Raw genomic sequence first — 22,544 nt, 5'->3', positions numbered from 1 at the left:
TTTACTATTTATTTTACACTTCTTTTATATTCTAAATCTATGTAGGGCACACTGATACCTTTGGTTCAAGTTTGTGCTATACAAAATTTGATAAATAAAATAAATACATAAAAGACATAAGTGAGCCGGGAAGGAATACCTTGATCCCCTAGTTCTGGTGGTGTGTACCCACCTTGTGTTTTGGTTTTAATGTTGCTTTGAATTTGTGAAGGATCAGCAAATCGGGTGCACAATATTAAAAAAAAACAGCCTGGCAGCTTCCTAGAATTGCTTATCTTCAGGGGGAGGTGAGCATGTGTGAACACACTCCCAGGGCTGATTTTTGCTCCAGGGACCCCATCTCCTGTGGCCCAGTGCAATTTCCTTTTGGGAGGGGGGCATGGAACTCCTCTCCACAGGCTAATTCTAACCACATACACCTGTTTGAATTCTGCCACAGAAGAGGCCAGCCACACTTCTTAAGAGGGAAGGGGAAATGCTGCCCAACTCCCAGGCCGTATTCAGGCCTGGGGGACTCCATCTTCCTAGGCCCCCACATGTTTAAAGGGTGAGAGGGCATGTGGCAACCCTCCTCTGGCCTAATATGACCCTGTTGACCCCTTCCCCAGGGACTACCATCATGTTTTAAGGGGGGTGCAACATCAGGAAAAAGGGAGGGAGACCGCAGTATAGTGGCTGAAACATTTTGGCAAAGATTTTAGGGTCACAGGACCATAACATTCTGAACACCCCACAAATATTTCTCAAACCTGGACCGTATCAGACCACATATAAAGCAATGTCTTGGTCTAGGTAAGGTACTTCTATTTATTTGCTCCATAAAAATATTAATCCCTGGAATGCGGTTGAGCCCATCCTGGCTTGTAGGGGCCACGGTGGACTCAATAATGAAGCATGACACTATTAAAGTGTGAGAGGGTCATAATCAAAAGAATGAAGTTCCCCTGGTTCATCAGGAAATGGCCAGGCCCCCTTGAGGGACAGTATCATCATTTTCCTTCTTGTCCCATTCTATTTTTTTTCAGCATTTCTTTAGGGGCTCGTCCAGAGTCCCAAAATTGCTGCCAGCACTTCCCTGGTTGAATAGTGCAGCCAATCAGATCTCATCATGAGCTTTGTCGGACCCACAGAGAATTCAGTTCAGGGGTACAAGCAGTGGTAGTAAGGAATTGCATGGGAACCTTTCTAAACAGCAGCTGAAGTGAATGTTGTACTAGTTTTGGAAATTTTGCGGGGACTCGAGTTATAGTGAATTTATCTGGTTATGTACACATGACATGTCAGCCTAACGTTAAGGTTCCTGTAACCTTTGATTTTTCAGAGAATTTCTAAGGTTTTTTTTAACTGATAATTCCTAACTATAATGTCCCATTGACAAACATTTTTTTCAGTGATTATATATATATTCACCGAAAAAACCATAGGTTTCAGGAACGTTATAGTTAGAAATTAGCATTTAAAAAAACCATAGAAATTCACTGAAAAAACCATAGGTTTTCAGAGACATTATAATTAGTTTGACATTTTACTCGTACAAAATCTGTTATAGTTAGTTGAGCTAACTAATACTCGCGTCCCCACAATGCATTGCTGATGACGTCACATATTACATCATTCATGACATGGTCAGTGACATCACTGATGACTTCACTGATGAAATCTCAAATGACATCACAGATAACATCATCCAGGGACTGTGTGTTTCTGTAAAGTTTAAATATGTATATATATATATATATATATATATATATACTAGCAGCCCGTCCCGACGTTGCCTGGGAGCAATCAGGCTTCCCCGACCCCTGCCTGCCCCGACATTGTCCAGCATTTTGGGCCCCACCCGCCCTGTCCCCTGCCTGCCCCGACCCTCACCTGCCCCGACAATTGTCCCCCGGAGCCTTACATTGTGAAATGCTGAAAAGTACACAAATATGGCAGTATAAAACAGAGGACACTGTGTGTAAACGTTGCATTTAATTCCTTTTAGTGACTCACTGTTAGTGTTTTCTATGATGCTGATCACTTTTGGTTAAGTCATTCTGTGCCCACTGATCGATGATAAATTGCAGTCTTACTTCATTGTTTATGCAATGTTCCGGTGTTTGATTTTCGAAATCCGGTTAACCTATCAACGCAGCCCAGCTTGGGTGACAGACTTACCACTATGCAAAAGCCTCTACCACGGTCTGTCAACAGAATGTGCGTAAGTCCCCGTTCCCCGCCTGCCCCGACATTGTGCGTGTTGAGGCGCTCTGAGTCCCCCGCCTGCCCCGACATTGTCCCCCGGAGCCTTACCTCAGCCACCGCTCCTCAGTTCACCTCTCCACCGCTCACCTCTCTTCCCGCCGGTCCGCTGCTCCTCACCGGTCACTCGTCACCGCTCCTCCCCCGCACCATGTCCGCCCAGTCTGCTGCTCCTCACTGGCCACTCATCACCGCTCCTCCCCCGTGCCATGTCCGCCCAGTCCGCTGCTCCTCACCGGCCGCTCGTCACCGCTCCTCCCCCGCGCCATGTCCGCCGCTCCTCCTCGCGCTCCTGACGTGAGCACGCAGGTCGCGGCCGGCGCTACTTCTCAGGGACTACTTTTTTTTAATGTCATTTTTTTTAAATATAACGTATTTTTCTACTTTATATAGCCTATGTCCATCTGCACACCCTGAGGATTACGACGATGTATCGGGTGTGTGGATTGGCGCTGTGGTTCCCGAGTTTACCCGCCTTAAAGCCTCAAAGTTCTTCCTTTATAATAGTAGTATAGATATATATATATATATATATATCCAACGTAGTTCTCGGCAAGAGAACAAGCCGCAGTTAACGGCGGGCAACACGGCAGGGAATGCCAATCCCACATGTACCAACGTAATCCAGCTATGGAAACATAAATAAATCCTCTGGAGCCATGGCCACAATTCACAAACGGTCTGTTTATTTCGGCTTCGGGCAAACCCGACGCGTTTCGCAGTTACCTCACTGCTTTGTCAAGGGTGGTTCATTAAAGTGCAATACACATATTTAAAGGTGCAGGGTTCCACTTGATAGACATAGTAAAAATACTTCCGTTTTTTGTTGTCAGCAGAGTGAATACAAATAAATTTCACATTGCCCTTAAATGAATTTAAGCCATTCATAATCAATTCATAGATACAGCCCCAGTGGGCTAATAAAGTTTTTAAAGGTTGAAAAACATTATTATACCACTATTTCAAATTTATAATTGTGACAATTTGACTTTCATTATCAACTTTCTTTCTGATTTTGCTCTAGTGAGCAAATATTCCCAGCCTTTGGGCAATGCATCTTTGGAAGTTACATCTTCTATCTGCAAAGAAAACAAACGGAAAAACTGACTTTAAAAACTAGTGAGAACCCTCAGTGACCAACAAATAATGAAAAACTTTAAAATCAAACATATGCAGTAAGCAAAAGTTAGGATACAGAACATGATTCATCTTAGGTGTACAGAAATTTCATTGTCCATATTTAAACCATAGGGAATCACGGTGTTATATTTTATGATTAGCTTTGACTCTAGTTTCCTTAATTCTAGTGTGCGGTTCCCTCCTCTCTCTCTCAAGGGTATTGTATCAAGCACACAGAATTTCAGCAGGCTTGGGTTTTGGTTGTGTTTTACAAAAAAGTGTCGGGCAACTGGGTACTGTTTATCATTCTTACTGATAGCTCGCAGATGTTCTAAGATGCGTAATTTAGCCTTTTTAATCGTGCTGCCTATATAACATAAATCACATGGGCATCTCAAGGCATAAATGGCAAATTCTGTGTCACAGGATAGGTGTTTCAATATTTGAAATGCAGCAACATCTTTATTCAATTTTACTGTTTTGCAGTTAGTGCTATAGCGGCAGGCTTTACACTTAGAACATGTAAAGAAACCTTGGACTGGGTTTCTCTTCTTCGTATCCTTGATCTCACTTGTCATGAGCATATCTTTTAGAGATTTATTGCGTCTAAATGTTATAGATGGCTCAACTGACAAGTGTTCTTTCAGATCTTCATCAGTTCTAAGAACCTCCCAAAACTTCTTAAGACTCCTACGTACCTCCCATGCCTGGTTATGGTATGTGGTAATGAATCTCATCTTATTATCCACAGATATTTCTTTCTCTTTAGGGTTGAGTAAATCATCTCTCTTCACTAAGGCAACTTTATCAACTGCTGTTTGAATAGTTGAACAGCTGTATCCCCTCTCCTTGAATCTAGATACCATCAATTGCTGTTCTATTTCAAAATCCTCTTGCAAGCTGCAATTACGTTTGGCACGCAGCAGTTCCCCATAGGGGATACTATTAATCAGGTTTCTCGGATGACAACTCTGCGCTAGCAATAAACTATTGCCAGCTGTCTTTTTCCGATACAATTTACTGCAAATTGCATTGTTGACAATATTCAATTCTAAGTCAAGGAATTCAATTTTCTTTTTACTCATCTCACACGTGAACTGTAAGTTGCAATCATTTTGGTTTAGTATATTTACAAACATTTCTGCTTGTTGTTGGTCACCATCCCATATACAGAATACATCGTCAATGTACCTTGCCCAGAGGACGACATGATCTTGATACTGATCGATCTTCCGGGCAACCTGCTTCTCCCACCAGCCGAGGTAAAGACCTGCAAAGCTGGGGGCAAAGCAGGTTCCCATTGCCGTCCCCTGGGTCTGTTTGTACAAAACTTTATTGAAAATGAAGAAATTATTCTTCAGACACACTGCAATCATTTCTAGTATCATGTCTGTATGTAACAGGAAAGATATTGACCATTCTCTTAGAAAATGTTTACAGGCATCTACACCAGCTGCCTGAGGGATGCTGGTGTAGAGACTGCACACGTCCAAACTCATGAGAAGATAACTGTCAATACCATTGATCTTCTTCAGGAAATCTCCTGTATCCTTAATATATGCCGGGAGTCCCTGTACATATGGTTGGAGAAAGTAATCCACGTATTTTGACACATTCTCCAAAGCACTACCCCTGGAAGATACTATTGGTCTCCCTGGTGGTATAGTGGCATGCTTATGGATTTTAGGAAGGAGATATAGGATTGGTATTTTTGCATCTTTACATTGTAAAAACAAATACTCATTTTGCTCCAAAATACCCATATCCCTCCAATTTACCAGTTTTTGAGACACTTCATCAATGCATTTGTCATATTCATTCCTAGTCACCACCTCATATTTGGTGCAATCTGACAGTTGTTTCAAGCCTTCATCTAAATACATTTGTAGAGGCCAGACAACCACGTTGCCCCCCTTGTCCGCCTTTTTGATTACTATATCTCTGCGATCTTCTAATGATTTAATAGCTTGTCTTTGGTTTTTCGACAAATTTTGTTTGCTTTTACAATCATTTTTGTCAATGTTTCTCAGGCCCTCAATCATGCCTTTCTCAAAACAATTAATCGCATCATTGTTAATTTGGGGAATAAAAGTGGATTTGGGTTTGAAATTAGTTCCACCACTTAACCCAATGTCAATGTCTGTATTTATGAGGTTCAAAAAAGGGTCATCAATGAAATTTTCAACATTACCCAATTCTTGTATTACATGTAATGTGTCTAAATCTGATACATTCAAATTAATTGGAGTTTGGTTAGAGTTATTTGGTTGCCTATTTTTATGAATAGCAAACCATTTTTTTAGCTTCAATTTTCTTGTAAAGTTAAACAGGTCAATTCTAGTCTCTGTATAATTAAATTTAGAAGATGGGCAAAATGACAGTCCTTTTGCAAGCACATCTAGTTCATCATCATTCAATAAATAATTAGAGAGGTTTACCACAGTCTGACTCTTCATTTCTTCAGCGCTTCTCTTCCCCTGGTAACCATTCCCACTGGGGTTCCTCCTGTGCTGTTTGTGGCGTAATTCTTCCCTCTTCCTCCTCTGCCGCCTCGACCACGTCCTCTTATTGGGCTTTCGCTGTTGACTTGGAGATTCTGTGCTCTGCCTTTTGTCATTAGCGTTACTTCTTTTAAAAATCGTTCTTTTACTCCCTCTGACGCGGTTATCTCATTAGAGGCGGAATCTGCTGGAGCGTTTCCTGCCAATGAATTACTGCTCCCTTCCAGCGCAGGCATATCTTCTACGCTAGGTGGAGATGATGCCACTTGTTTGCTTTGTTGTTGAGTATTCTTTCTCAAGACGTCAAACTTTTTGCTTAATGTTAGGATCTGTCCATTTTTATAATCAGCCTCATCTCGTTCAAATTTCGATAGTTTTTTTAATTTAATTTCTTCCTCAATCTTCAACAGTTTTTTAGTGATTTTGCTCATTTCAGCATCGAATTCCTCTGCAGTATATAGATTTTTTAATTTATCAGTTAGTTCATCAATTTCTTCATTCAGTTTGGTGCATTCTTTCTCTGCATATTTTATAAGCATTTTTAGCATATTAGTAGAACATTGTTCATTATTTTGCATTCATACGCTAGCACAATGGCTTCGGAGAGAAGCAGTAAGCGAAGGGAGGCAGCTACAAAGCTGTTTACACGATCTTTGGACACAGACAACACTGGTGCAACCGCAAGCAATGTGACGGGTGCCATTGATGAAAAACGGAAACTTTGGGATGTGTTGTGGAAAGCACTAAAGAAGGAACAAGCTAAGGGTTGGGAAGTAATAGCCCTCCAACAGTATGTGGACGTTGGGCGTGTACCACGAGGGCTACGGATATACACAATTCCCACATTTCAAAATCCAGACCCAGATCTAATTGCAGAATGGATGCAAAATAATGAACAATGTTCTACTAATATGCTAAAAATGCTTATAAAATATGCAGAGAAAGAATGCACCAAACTGAATGAAGAAATTGATGAACTAACTGATAAATTAAAAAATCTATATACTGCAGAGGAATTCGATGCTGAAATGAGCAAAATCACTAAAAAACTGTTAAAGATTGAGGAAGAAATTAAATTTAAAAAACTATCGAAATTTGAACGAGATGAGGCTGATTATAAAAATGGACAGATCCTAACATTCAGCAAAAAGTTTGACGTCTTGAGAAAGAATACTCAACAACAAAGCAAACAAGTGGCATCATCTCCACCTAGTGTAGAAGATATGCCTGCGCTGGAAGGGAGCAGTAATTCATTGGCAGGAAACGCTCCAGCAGATTCAGCCTCTAATGAGATAACCGCGTCAGAGGGAGTAAAAGAACGATTTTTAAAAGAAGTAACGCTAATGACAAAAGGCAGAGCACAGAATCTCCAAGTCAACAGCGAAAGCCCAATAAGAGGACGTGGTCGAGGCGGCAGAGGAGGAAGAGGGAAGAATTACGCCACAAACAGCACAGGAGGAACCCCAGTGGGAATGGTTACCAGGGGAAGAGAAGCGCTGAAGAAATGAAGAGTCAGACTGTGGTAAACCTCTCTAATTATTTATTGAATGATGATGAACTAGATGTGCTTGCAAAAGGACTGTCATTTTGCCCATCTTCTAAATTTAATTATACAGAGACTAGAATTGACCTGTTTAACTTTACAAGAAAATTGAAGCTAAAAAAATGGTTTGCTATTCATAAAAATAGGCAACCAAATAACTCTAACCAAACTCCAATTAATTTGAATGTATCAGATTTAGACACATTACATGTAATACAAGAATTGGGTAATGTTGAAAATTTCATTGATGACCCTTTTTTGAACCTCATAAATACAGACATTGACATTGGGTTAAGTGGTGGAACTAATTTCAAACCCAAATCCACTTTTATTCCCCAAATTAACAATGATGCGATTAATTGTTTTGAGAAAGGCATGATTGAGGGCCTGAGAAACATTGACAAAAATGATTGTAAAAGCAAACAAAATTTGTCGAAAAACCAAAGACAAGCTATTAAATCATTAGAAGATCGCAGAGATATAGTAATCAAAAAGGCGGACAAGGGGGGCAACGTGGTTGTCTGGCCTCTACAAATGTATTTAGATGAAGGCTTGAAACAACTGTCAGATTGCACCAAATATGAGGTGGTGACTAGGAATGAATATGACAAATGCATTGATGAAGTGTCTCAAAAACTGGTAAATTGGAGGGATATGGGTATTTTGGAGCAAAATGAGTATTTGTTTTTACAATGTAAAGATGCAAAAATACCAATCCTATATCTCCTTCCTAAAATCCATAAGCATGCCACTATACCACCAGGGAGACCAATAGTATCTTCCAGGGGTAGTGCTTTGGAGAATGTGTCAAAATACGTGGATTACTTTCTCCAACCATATGTACAGGGACTCCCGGCATATATTAAGGATACAGGAGATTTCCTGAAGAAGATCAATGGTATTGAGTGGAAAGACAGTTATCTTCTCATGAGTTTGGACGTGTGCAGTCTCTACACCAGCATCCCTCAGGCAGCTGGTGTAGATGCCTGTAAACATTTTCTAAGAGAACGGTCAATATCTTTCCTGTTACATACAGACATGATACTAGAAATGATTGCAGTGTGTCTGAAGAATAATTTCTTCATTTTCAATAAAGTTTTGTACAAACAGACCCAGGGGACGGCAATGGGAACCTGCTTTGCCCCCAGCTTTGCAGGTCTTTACCTCGGCTGGTGGGAGAAGCAGGTTGCCCGGAAGATCGATCAGTATCAAGATCATGTCGTCCTCTGGGCAAGGTACATTGACGATGTATTCTGTATATGGGATAGTGACCAACAACAAGCAGAAATGTTTGTAAATATACTAAACCAAAATGATTGCAACTTACAGTTCACGTGTGAGATGAGTAAAAAGAAAATTGAATTCCTTGACTTAGAATTGAATATTGTCAACAATGCAATTTGCAGTAAATTGTATCGGAAAAAGACAGCTGGCAATAGTTTATTGCTAGCGCAGAGTTGTCATCCGAGAAACCTGATTAATAGTATCCCCTATGGGGAACTGCTGCGTGCCAAACGTAATTGCAGCTTGCAAGAGGATTTTGAAATAGAACAGCAATTGATGGTATCTAGATTCAAGGAGAGGGGATACAGCTGTTCAACTATTCAAACAGCAGTTGATAAAGTTGCCTTAGTGAAGAGAGATGATTTACTCAACCCTAAAGAGAAAGAAATATCGGTGGATAATAAGATGAGATTCATTACCACATACCATAACCAGGCATGGGAGGTACGTAGGAGTCTTAAGAAGTTTTGGGAGGTTCTTAGAACTGATGAAGATCTGAAAGAACACTTGTCAGTTGAGCCATCTATAACATTTAGACGCAATAAATCTCTAAAAGATATGCTCATGACAAGTGAGATCAAGGATACGAAGAAGAGAAACCCAGTCCAAGGTTTCTTTACATGTTCTAAGTGTAAAGCCTGCCGCTATAGCACTAACTGCAAAACAGTAAAATTGAATAAAGATGTTGCTGCATTTCAAATATTGAAACACCTATCCTGTGACACAGAATTTGCCATTTATGCCTTGAGATGCCCATGTGATTTATGTTATATAGGCAGCACGATTAAAAAGGCTAAATTACGCATCTTAGAACATCTGCGAGCTATCAGTAAGAATGATAAACAGTACCCAGTTGCCCGACACTTTTTTGTAAAACACAACCAAAACCCAAGCCTGCTGAAATTCTGTGTGCTTGATACAATACCCTTGAGAGAGAGAGGAGGGAACCGCACACTAGAATTAAGGAAACTAGAGTCAAAGCTAATCATAAAATATAACACCGTGATTCCCTATGGTTTAAATATGGACAATGAAATTTCTGTACACCTAAGATGAATCATGTTCTGTATCCTAACTTTTGCTTACTGCATATGTTTGATTTTAAAGTTTTTCATTATTTGTTGGTCACTGAGGGTTCTCACTAGTTTTTAAAGTCAGTTTTTCCGTTTGTTTTCTTTGCAGATAGAAGATGTAACTTCCAAAGATGCATTGCCCAAAGGCTGGGAATATTTGCTCACTAGAGCAAAATCAGAAAGAAAGTTGATAATGAAAGTCAAATTGTCACAATTATAAATTTGAAATAGTGGTATAATAATGTTTTTCAACCTTTAAAAACTTTATTAGCCCACTGGGGCTGTATCTATGAATTGATTATGAATGGCTTAAATTCATTTAAGGGCAATGTGAAATTTATTTGTATTCACTCTGCTGACAACAAAAAACGGAAGTATTTTTACTATGTCTATCAAGTGGAACCCTGCACCTTTAAATATGTGTATTGCACTTTAATGAACCACCCTTGACAAAGCAGTGAGGTAACTGCGAAACGCGTCGGGTTTGCCCGAAGCCGAAATAAACAGACCGTTTGTGAATTGTGGCCATGGCTCCAGTGGATTTATTTATGTTTCCATAGCTGGATTACGTTGGTATATATATATATATATATGTATATATATTTAGGCCGAGGTGTATTGAAGACTGAGTGGGTGTATGGCTGTCTGAATTGATGATTTATTAGGTGTGTGACTGATTAAACATGTTTTACTGAATGCATGGGTTAGTTACTAAACTGTGTGAATGTCTGTATAAGTCTGTTAGTTGGTGTGTAAGCCGCTGCATGATTTGGTGAGTTACTACATGTGTCTATATGGGTTATTGATTGGTTGTCTGAGTATATGTATGGGTGCCTTAGTATCTGTGTGGGTGGGTGGGGGGATGAGACTCTGTGCATAGTGGGTATTTCAGTGGGTGTATGGGTTCAAGAGTGCATCTGTGAAGGGCTGTAGGGGTTGGTGAGTGTGTGTATGGGTGTGTTGGTAAGTGAATGATTGTCTCAGTGGTACAGGTGTAAGTAACTATGCATGTGAAATGCAGCATATGTGAGTGTTGGGGTAAATAAATCAACATATGTGAGAGTGGGTGATTGTGAGAGTGGCTGTATGGATGAGTGTGTGCTTGTAGTGGTGACTGTATAAAGTAGTAAGTATGTGTTAGTATCTGTGGGCCCGATTCACAGAACTAACTTAAGACAAAATCCTAAACTTACTACTTTTGATATTCACAGAAGTTAGGATTTTGTCATAAGTTTGTCTTAAGACCGACTTAAGACGGACTTAAGACAAAATCCTAACTTAAGTCTGTCTTAAGTCTGTCTTAAGACAAACTTAAGACAGAATCCTAACTTCTGTGAATACCAAAAGTAGTAAGTTTAGGATTTTGTTTTGTTAGTTCTGTAAATCGGGCCCTGTATGAATAAGTGAGGTGGTGTGTTTATAACTATGTAGGTGAGTAAATGGGAGTGTGATTGATTCTTTGCAAGACTGGAGGTGTGGGTAACTATGGGTGACGATGTGTGTGTGTCTGTATCGGTGTATGAGTGCAAATGACAGTACTGTATTGATAAGTGACTGCATGTATGAGTGAATGAGTGGACGCATGTAGACCTAGGAATCAGTGAGTGGGTATGTAGTAACTGGTATTGGTGTGTCTATGGTTTAGAAAATGGTAGTCTGTATTTTAGAGTGGGTGTATCAAAGGTTATATTAGGGTGTGAGGAGGTGCATAGAATATCACTTGGATGATATCATCAGTGATGTCATTTGAGATGTCATCAGTGATGTCACTGGACATGTCATGAAATATGTAATATGTGACGTCACCAGCAGTGCATTGCGGGGGCGCGAGTTATAGTTAGCTCAACTAACTATGATGGCAGAATTTCACAGGTTTTGTATGAGTGAAATGTCCAACTAACTATAACGTCTCTGATACCTATTTTTTTAGTCAGTAAATTTCTATGGTTTTTTAAATGCTATTTTCTAACTGTAACGTCTCTGAAACCCATGTTTTTTTCAATGAATTTCAAAGGTTTTTCAAATGCTAATTTCTAGCTATAAAGTCCCTGAAACCTATGTTTTTTCAGTGAATTTCAAAGGTTTTTCAAATGATAATTTCTAACTGTAACTTCATGATCGTAATTGCCCACTGGGGCATGATTGATACTTACATGTCCTGTGCATTTATACATCGGATGAAATTTACCACTGTGTCAAAATGGCCGCCATATAATTCATTTGCAGGAATAATTAATTGAAATAGATAATTCATAGGGGACTGTTTTGTATTATGTTTGTATATGATTTTTAGGCAAAAATATTGGCTATATGAACTGTATAATAGTGATAATACGAAGCTTATTACGTATGATGAACAACAATGTTAAAATGGCCGCTACATTGCCCACGGCGGTAATCACTTTGTACGGGTGAAGTCCTTCTTCTATGTTAATGATAAGAAGCATTTAAAATGGAAATGAAAAGTCTGTTTATTTATGACCGTGAGCAAGGCATAAAGAACATGGATTAAATAACTAATATAATACTTTTAAATAATAAACTACAGTAAATACATTTCCATATTGCATTGCTGTTTATATTCACTAAAAAAATATATTTTTGCCTATTTTTGGTGAATATTTATACAAACAATATGTTTGACAAAATATTTTTGTGTTGTCATTATAAGTTCAACATATTATGTCAGTGATTCAGTCATATACTTCCTAAACCATGCATTTATATTACATACACTAGTATGATAGTCAATAATTATTTTATATTTTACTAGGCAAACTTTGCATTATACTAGCTTGCCATCTTTCAGTGGTTTGCTTCTGCACAACAAGTAGTGCATTCTTCTAATCATTTCTATTTTGATTCGTCGCTGAGTATTCTCTGTTTGCAGAATATACATATTTGAGCTTATCTGAGACGATTTGTGGAAGATCAAAGGTCTAGGGTAACCACTGGAGCTTAGTAGGACAGGAGCCACCATGGCATTTGATATTTAGGAAGGAATCTTAGCTTAGGAGGTTATTGGTTCTGTTGCAGTGATAATTGTGGGTATATGTCTTCTTGTTGAAAAATGACTATAAAGAATGTTAGGTCTTACTTTTCTTTCCTTCCATCTCATCAGATCGAAGTAAAAATGTATCGACGAAAGTCCAATTTCTTCTCCAGGATGGTTACTCTCCTATTTTGGATGGATTTAATTTTTTTTGGGGACTCAGCATAGATTACCAAAATTTCTCTTGCTTTGCAACATTTACTTGTCCACAATGTCCATTAGGTGAAAATCTACATTTTCATTTGTAAAATATGTAGGATTTTATTCCCGCCATATGGAGACCCACCTCTCCCTATAACCTCATGCAGCATGGCAGAGGTCCCATCCGTTTCTCATCCCTGTTACAGGTGCGGAAAAGTATATGATTCTAGAATATGCAGAATACTTGTACCATGAAAGGTATGCTTTGGTGTCTTTTCACTACACATTGAAGAACCATTCTCTGGTACATTCCTTTCACAATCCTGTCCTGCATTGAAGGAGCACATGTAATTGCACTAGCAGATATTTCTTAAGTGAAATTTGTGATTATGCAGTTAGACAAATCCGAATATAACACTTACCATCCGAGATATCCTAGTTGGCAAAACAATTTATGAATCAGACTACTGTCTTTCGAAAATGTCAGTTATGGGCGAGTCACATGATATATTAGTCTTTCATACTTGCACATTTTTCTGTTCACATTTTTATTAAATATCAAATTATAAGACAACTTATAAAGTGAGTATAGATGCCTCTGGAAAAAGTGCTTAGAGGTCTTTCCTCATCTGGGTCCATTATTTCTGCAAAATAAAATAGAAAGGAATACCTCCACAGTTTAATCGACTGGAAATGTAATTATAGCATGCTTAATGATAAATGATAAAGTGATTTTTTTCAAAACTCTATTATGAAAAGCCTCGTAAGTTTGTATATACATACCATGACCTTGTTTGGATATTCTTTGCTGATGATGATATCAAAGGTATAAACAATAACTTCGACAAGGGATACGTATGATACAACTTTGCTTCCTCGGTTATCATTCTGGATATAAACCAAAAAATCCACCAAATCATCGCTCTTCTTACACAGTCCTGCAAGCTGGTAGACACAAGTACCCATAAAATTGTATCTCACACCATCACAGGTAACAACGTGTGGGTCACCATAGGCTGTGCAGGTGCCATAGCTTAAGGGATAGCAGTCTCGGATGCCTTTGACCACATCACATTTTTCGGTTGATTTGCAATTTGTGTCTTTTCATTCCACTATGTTGGTCACTGGATTGCATACACACTGTTTCGTACACTTATCATTGCCCCAGAACTTCTGACCTGGGGAATATTGGCGCCCTTCAAAGACACAGCCGCAGGTAGTCTTGGCAATGCACTTGCCCTCCTTCAGCACAAAGCCTGGATTACACTGGCAGGATTCCACGCAAGGCTCTGAACATGTAGCAGGAAGGGCAGCATCATTGCAGGTTGCAGGGCATCCACTGCCGCACGGTACAAACTGACTGTTCGCGGGGCACTGGACAGCTACAGACATTCAGGAAGGAGGAAAGGGGCATGTCAGCTGCTTAATTGCGTCAAGATAGTACATTTCAAAACATGTAAACATATGAACAACGTGTAAATCCAGGAAACAGGTTAAAATCCAAGAAGCTTTATTCAGTAGCACAGCATCATGTAAGCAGATTCAGAGTCCAGGTACAACTGACTCAAGGATGCAGAATGCATCACCAGGAAAGTTCTGAGAACCAGAACACAATGAACAAGGTCTCATGCCATTAAACGGGAAGTAATAAAAGGTAAGAAATATAATGCAGGATGTAACACAACGTTTTTGTGAAAGAATGCTTAGATATATCTCTGGCGCAAACCACATTCAAATATGCATACTACAGGTTGTACAATCAGAGCTGCCATAAAATGTACTTTCACCATATGTGACACAAGTCTCCATATGTAGACATTATCTAACGAACTATGGGACCTTTTTAGAATTCCTTGGACATGATAACCCAGACAAATGTGGTGGATGTCTCATCCACCATAATACAAGTGCCATAGTCTATAGTACATTTGCAATATGGAGACCAGACAGCCACCCTATTTGTGATTCAGTATCTCTTCCAACAAACTCTAAACAAGCCCCACTGATTTATTGATGGTGATGGTCGTCCTAGTAACTTGAAAACCATGGAGCTGCCTCAGGCAACCATGCAGTCCCGAGAAAAATAAAACAAATTGGAACTTCTACCCATTGAGACCTGGCCTTACATCCCCCATATGGAATGCTTAGTCTTCATGCTAGTTCCAGATAGAAACATTTTGGAAGCTTGGTCCACTTGACCATAAATGAAAGAGGCCAAAGAAATTTCTATCAATAGATATTATGGACTTCGATCAAATTTTCCAATATTGGCCTCGATAGGCTATCCCCTGGGTTTCCCACTACCATTCTCACTCCACTTATTAGTTCCTCATTTTCTCGAGGGTAGGATCTACCAATTGGTTATTTGGTTATTCAATACCAAGATGTGCGTGCATTACAATCCTGAATTTATAAAAGCCCTTAGTTTCTGGAGGCCTTAGGGGCCTATAGTAATGGACTCCCTCTCTTCTTTTGTCCTTCACACCCTGCAATGATCCAGACTATTTTAAAACAATGTGCTTATGTCTAAACCTCTAGCATTCTAAGGAACTTTAACAACCTTCCAGAAATAGAGAGGGTTTTTAAGGCCACTTTTCTTCATTCCTCCTGTCTGACTATCACTTCATGAGCAGTCTATTGATTTCCATAGTAAACGTGCACTTCTTAGAATTCATGTGGGTTTGCTGTTGGTACGTTTTCAAGTTTTCAGATACCTCACAGTCACATCAGAATCCTTCAGTTTTTTCAGACATGCTGCAAATTTTCACAGCCCTATTGGTGTGTCCACCTTAGCTCGGCATAGAGATTGGTGGTCTTCCCCCTCATGACTAGCAGAAATGTCACAGATAGCTGAATGTCCATAAGTGATGACCTATCATAGAGTGGGGTTGGGGTCTTCTGTCTCACTGACCCCATCCCACTACCCTGACATTCCCACAAGATCAGCCAGTAGCCGAAGTACTATTCCTCCAGGAAAAACGGAGGCTTCCCTCCTGCCCCCAATATCAACAGACTTATGCAATACTTTTTTAATGTCTGGTGTATGTATGCATGCGTATATGTATAATTGTACGTGTATTTGTTCGTGAGTGCTATGAATGGGTGTGAACATGTGGTTTTTTTGTGAATGGTGGGTGTATGTGTGTGCTTGTGCACGGATGGGTATGAGTGAGTGCCCATGTAGATGGGTAAGTGTGAGTGTGTTTGTAGCGGTGGTCCACCTGTCCCCTGTTTGATTTACTGGCAACCACTTCCCCTTTTAGCATAACAAAATGTTGCAAAATCCTCTCCTCTGTTCCACATTGCATCTTTTTGTAGCATGTGGATTTATAGACCATACTAAGGATGAAGAACTCTTTTTAACAGAAGGTAATTTTTTCCTGCTTTGTGGGTAAAATACTATTCACTATTTTTATTGAGCTTACTCAATTTGCATAGCTGTTCATTCTTGTTTTTCCATAACTTAGTTAGTTAGTAGTTAAGGGCGGGGGGCACTTCTCAAAGGTAATTTATATTATGGGTATGGTAAAGGTGTAACTTTACTCTTACTGTGTGCTTTGCTTGAATGAAACACTACATTTTATATGCACATACATTTAGTCATCCAGGAAAACACTAACCTAAATATTCCTTTACCTGATGCCATTTTTCCCATAAAAAAAGTCCTGAAGATGCCTATCTAATTACTTCTGAAAAGCAGCCTGGTCATTACAGTCAATACAGGGAAACAGAGGTCTCTACTCACGGCATCCTGCTATGGTTCGCCACACGTCGATCTTCACATTTTTCCTCAGGCAAGTATCAGCATATGTTTTCAGAGCGTCGCATAAAATTTTCTTGAATCCGTCGTTCATGCACATATCATAGACACAGTTGTCCATGTAGATTTTGGGGTTAATTAATACATGGCAATTTCTGAAGGGTCCAGTCGCCAAATTGATAAGTCCACAGAAAGCCGGGTCTTCAAACTTTCTCACCAGGTCTGCGCTGCAGGTCTTGCAGACACCATTGCAATCGTGCCAACAGAAACGGTCGCCATCTTCTACCTGCCAGCTTGCCCCAAAGTCAACTGGATTCAGAGCCAACCCCCCTGAGGGCTTCATGAAGTCATCACTGGGGTTGCCATTGTAGTTGCCACACAATCCACAAATATTTTCAAAGAAGCTGCTTGAGATTTCGACCTTTAGAAAGGAGCTCCAGTCATAGCACACTTTGAGAGTGAAATCGGTTTGAATAATGATGAGTCCTCCCGATTGATAAAGCCGTAGTTTTCCATTGTTCAGGATAACAGGAAGACTTAACTTGTCATTGTTCACCTACAAAAGCAAGCCCTGGGTATTAGCATAATATGCATGATCAAAATGCCCTTCATGTTCTATAACAATCCAACATTATCATTTTCAAGTGCCATTTTCTGTTCTGTGAATTTAATAATACTATAACCCCATTATTGTCATTAGCTCCTTTTATTGGTACCTCTGTTTTAAACGTTAGCACTACGCCTGCTCGTCATCTTCCGACTTGTCCATTCGGAGGTCTGCAATTTAGTCATAACGTGCAATTTTCTCAAACCTATGTGCATCAAGCTTAGATATTTTTTTTAGGAGTTACCCCAAACATTCACAAATCAAACTTGTATTAAACACAGCTTACTGGAGCTCAAACATTCGAATTGTGATCCACGTGTGTGGCTTTACACAATTTACACAATTTATTTGTTGGATGGATGGACCCATTTCACATATTATATTATACATCACACGGCTGGTGGTGAAATTTGAAAGACAGTATCTGTAGGGGCAGTTAAGCTGATTGGTTGTTTAGGAAAACTGCATTTTGTGCACCTTGATTTTGTGCCTTTTACTGTATCCTATAATTTACTGATTTACCAGTAGCAAAGTGCATGTGTATTCCCTTTAAACATAGTTAAACTTGACTTAATCCTAATTTGAACTTTTAATTTATCTATAAATCCCTATTATACTGTGTAAAACGTTTACCCATGCCATGGAACGTTTACCCATGCCATGGAAAATAAAAGAAGTGAATTGAGCGCCAAGAAACCGTCTCGGTGTACGTGCGCGGTACAAATTATTTAACATAACATAACATTTAACATAACGTAGTACATATATCGTGCTATATACTGCAGTCACAGTGGAAACATGGCTTCAGGCCTACCAATGTAGCCTGATTGAAGCAATGTAAAATATCAAGTGGTCAAAATTAACCCTTTTGACAGGTAAAAACCTTTCTCTTAAATATTAATAAATCACCACTAAGTGGGCCCCTTTGTAGTCCTCAAAGCCTTGCAGGCAGGGCGCATGGCATTTAAATGTAGGACATATGGAAATGTAATATTAACATTTCCTTACAGTGACTTGTAGACAAATACTATTTTCACTGTAGGAAGGCTGGCTGGCCTATAAAGAAACAATGGATATCAAATTCTAATCATATATTTTAGGAATACGACTTGCTAAAAAAATAATTATACAGCTATTTGTATTATTTATTAAGAATCCAATTCAATGATGAAGTTTTAAAAAAAAAGAAAATCTTAATTAAGGAAAAATCACTGTAGGAATATTACCTTTTTGCTACCTACATTTTTAGGAGACTAATTTGCATTGGCTCTCCAACTTCTCCCATCCAGTGGTTAGCCTTTAAATAGTTGTGAAAATCTGCAAAATTTCTCACAGGAGCTACACAATAGGTAACTGTCATTGACAGGCTGACCTAAATGGTCATGAATTACGCCTTTTAGATCAGCTGAAAGGGGGTGGCTGTAGTTCTTCTTTTGACAGCATAGTATTAAATTGTTCTTGACATATCTACTGATTTATACGTACCACTTGAGATACACTTTAAAGAGAGAGAATAGATGTGATGACAATTTATGTGGATCCATTGTCTACTTGCAGAATGACTTTGCCTTTGTCCTGACAGATATCTGTTTCTGGGTGTGTTGGGTGTACAGCACCTGCTCCAAAACGGAATTTATTGTGAGATTAAGAAGGCACTAGGATTAACACAATAAACTACCAATTGAGAGCCCCAATCCTGAGAGCTCAAGGTTAATGAGGATGAAGACGTTTGCCATCTTGAAAATGCCAAGTAGCATGGTATATGGGGCATGTTTGCAGTAAGGCAGACAGGAATTACTGCAGAAGTCGGTAGGTCAGAACCTGGTGACAATTATGCAACTGATTGCGGAGGGACTAGAGTAAATGTGGCACCTCCAGGCACGCACTTCTGAGCACTTTCTGGACTTAAGGATCAACAAAAGATGCCTGGGCTTGCTATCTGTGACCACAGAGAAGTGCTGAAAAAATTAAACTGCTCTCTCTTATTTCCAGGACAAACAAGTGGACCCAATAGGTCAGTTGGCTGACCTTCTGTATAAGCTACAGGGCCATACCAAGCTGCAAAAGGCCTTTTCCTGTAGGTACCTAGCTAACAACTGGGCAGAAGTAGACCTCTGCCTAACACCCTGTAAGGCTTTAAGTACCTCACCCTGGATGTGTACTCCTATGTTTAGTTGGGACTTGAAAGATTTAACCAGAAGAAGCCTATTCCTAAGTTTACTGTGACCATTAGGATTGCTTTTTGCTTTGTGTTTTTTGGGGCTATTTCTACTTAAAACTTTAAAAAATCGCATCTGCAGTTACTCTCTTTAGAGGATTGTTGTGTTTGCATCACTTTGTTTACAATATTTTACTCTATTATTCTAACTCAGTTTGTCAATTTTGACTTTGTCACTGCATATCTACATTACACATTGTCTCTCTGCTCTGTGCTAAATCTACCAGTGGGCTAAAAAGGAAAAAAAATGAGGAATCAATATCTACATACACAATTCTTGCAAATCCATTGAAGTTACAAGTGCAGTAGCATCCAGTGAGAGATTCCTCAGCCAGGTTATCAGTGCAAAAGGCCTCAGGAAATTCGCATACCACAGGCTCACAGAGTGGGTCCTCCCAATTAGAAGCCCAATAAAAGTCTAAGTGATATAATTGCTAAATTAAGATCACATCAAAGCTGAAGGAAGAAATACTAAAAGCTGTGAGACGACAGGATGCTGTTTGTCTTGGTGGACTGATTTGATTTGATTTGATTTTGATATTTCTAAAGCGCAAAGGCCCGTGGGCGTCTCGGCGCTGAGTATCTGTAGTATTTAACCTAAGAGGAGGGAGCGGGACCTATTGATTAAAAAGCCAGGTCTTAAGTTGCTTACGAAAAGACCAGAGAGATGGGCTGGCTTTGATCGAGTGGGGCAGAGTGTTTCACAGCTTTGGAGCTGACACCAGAAATCTTCTGTCACCCCATGAGACAGTTTTAGTGCGAGGAACCACAAGATCGATTAGACTTGAGGAACGTAATGTTCTGGACAGACAATAAGGAATCAGATTGTGGACGAGATAGGCTGGTCCTAGATTATGCAAGGCCTTGTACACAATGCATAGAGTCTTAAACTTTATTCTGTTTCTGATGGAAAGCCAGCGTAACTCTTTGATGGAATGAAACTTTGAAACTTTATCAGGATAAATCCAAGGCTACCCTAGCCAGGAAGAGAGCTCAAACTAAAATCATGGCTGAACTTAGAAACAGACAGAATAGAAATGGTGGGCATTCTTGTTTGACTTAATATGAGCCATCAAGGGCAAGATACACACCATCAGATCAATGGGGAAAGGCAAGGCGTGCTTGAGTCTGCTAATGGGATACATCCCATAACCGACTCAAAGAGTCACTGCAGGCCCTACATAGTAGTGAGATGCCAGGTGCTAAAGTGAACATAGCATGATTTGTCTTTTTGTTAGTGGGGCTGTGCTTCTAAATGAATGGCGAAGGGTAGATGAAGTTGACCATCAAGTTGTTTTCTCTGGAATAACAATTGTTTTATATCCATAGGTAAACAGTTATTTGTCATTCTTTACTCAGGCAACAATTGGGGAAAGAAGGGAGGGATCACTTCTTACATTAGAGATAACACATGGACACCAAGCACAGGGAACCAACATTTGTTAGGACACCAAGCTAGAGGCTCAGTATTGTTCTGCTTCTACCCATGGGTTAGGCTACTGTCATGGAACGTGCGTGGTCTAAATATCCTGGTTAAAAAAAATGAAAAATGTGGAAAGAAATAATGAGGAAACCACCTAACATGGTATGCATTCAAGAAAAGACCCTTCTCTTGAAAGATACCAAAGTAATGTTGCACAGAACCTACTCTTCGCAATATCTTACAATATCAAAGTGCAGAAATGTACGTGGATTTATGTTAGCCATCCATAGATTTAGCCCCTGGTTGTGTCCAAAACAAGCTTAGATGTATGCGAGTGGGAGATACATAACCATCAAAGGCAAACTAAGATCACAGAAAGTAACTATAATGGTATCTTATGAACCAAATGTACAGCAGGAACCTCATTTGTTTCAAGTCCTAGATATCATCAATGACAGGGCCCAGACACAAGTGATGTTGGTAGGAGATTTCAATTGTACCCCAAACAAAGAGCTAGACATAGCAGAGGGATGTCCATGGTCCTCAAATGGCATATAACAGAGGTGGAACTGGTGGACACTTGGTGGGAGACAAAACCACAGACGCAGTATTCCTTCTTCTCAAATAGCCACAGATCCTGTTCTAGGATAGATTTGGTCTGGGTCATGAGCACACTGCTAACTCTAGCACTTGATTTTGAGATACACTTCCTAGGCATTTCAGAATACATGCCCATAATATGGGATGGATTTCACCTGAGGTGAAACATGTAGATCTAGGAAAACATGGAGGTTTGATCTATGATCCTGAAAGATTATATGAAAAGGAGAGAAAAGATAAAATGCATGAATACATTAAGTTGAATCAGATAGGGACATCCCCACCTAATGTTATTAGGGATGCCTTCAAGGCACTGCTCCAGGGTATGGTCATTTATATTAGAGTGCACCTGTGTCACAGCTGGCCACTATCCAAAACCAAATCACATGAGCATCCAAGGGACACATACGAACAATAAAGTGAAAACAAAACCCTCTATTCGATGAAGGAAGTGACTATACTAAGGAGACAACTTGACCTATTGTTTACAAAATGCTCAGAAATAGCACTTTTGCACTTCCTAAACACAATCCTAAACTTGAAAATGTACTGGCGGCCAGGATGAAAGACTCTAAAACCAAAAATAGAATAGCAAATGTACTACTAAAGATTTGAACCCTCTCCAAAACACAAACAGCTAAACAGGACACATTTAAGGCCTTCTACACAGATATATGTAGTAGTCAACACCCAGAGATCCAGATTATTTCAGATTTGCTGGAGACTATGTAACACCCTGCTCTGCCACAGTGAACAAAAGATAACCTGCAGTGGGAGATCTTGGTAGAAAAAGTAGGATTAGCTATTTGAAACCTACCATCTAACAGATTGCCACGGCTGGATGGTTTTACAAACATCTTCTACAGAAGATTCCTCTCAGTGTTGGCCCCACACTTAACTGCTCTCTACAGCTTGTTATATGAATCGGCAGGGTTATGAGGGTACTGGAGGAAACAGATGTAATCTGAATATATAAATT

At 39.6% G+C, this 22,544-nt stretch overlaps 1 protein-coding gene across 1 annotated transcript in view; it reads right to left on the bottom strand.

The window, feature by feature from the left end:
- Positions 1-22,544, bottom strand: part of LOC147701265 (IgGFc-binding protein-like) — a 441,798-nt gene that overhangs the window by 365,441 nt on the left and 53,813 nt on the right. Inside the window, 2 exon segments of the mRNA XM_086929330.1 lie at positions 13,741-14,339; positions 16,703-17,273. Coding sequence (XP_086785456.1) covers positions 13,741-14,339; positions 16,703-17,273 — 1,170 coding nt within the window.

The sequence above is a fragment of the Lissotriton vulgaris genome, chromosome 7, assembly GCF_964263255.1.
Source record: "Lissotriton vulgaris chromosome 7, aLisVul1.2, whole genome shotgun sequence".
NCBI classification, from domain to species: Eukaryota; Metazoa; Chordata; class Amphibia; order Caudata; family Salamandridae; genus Lissotriton; species Lissotriton vulgaris.
Note: the sequence above shows the minus strand (reverse complement) of the source record. Positions and strands in the feature narration are given on the sequence as shown.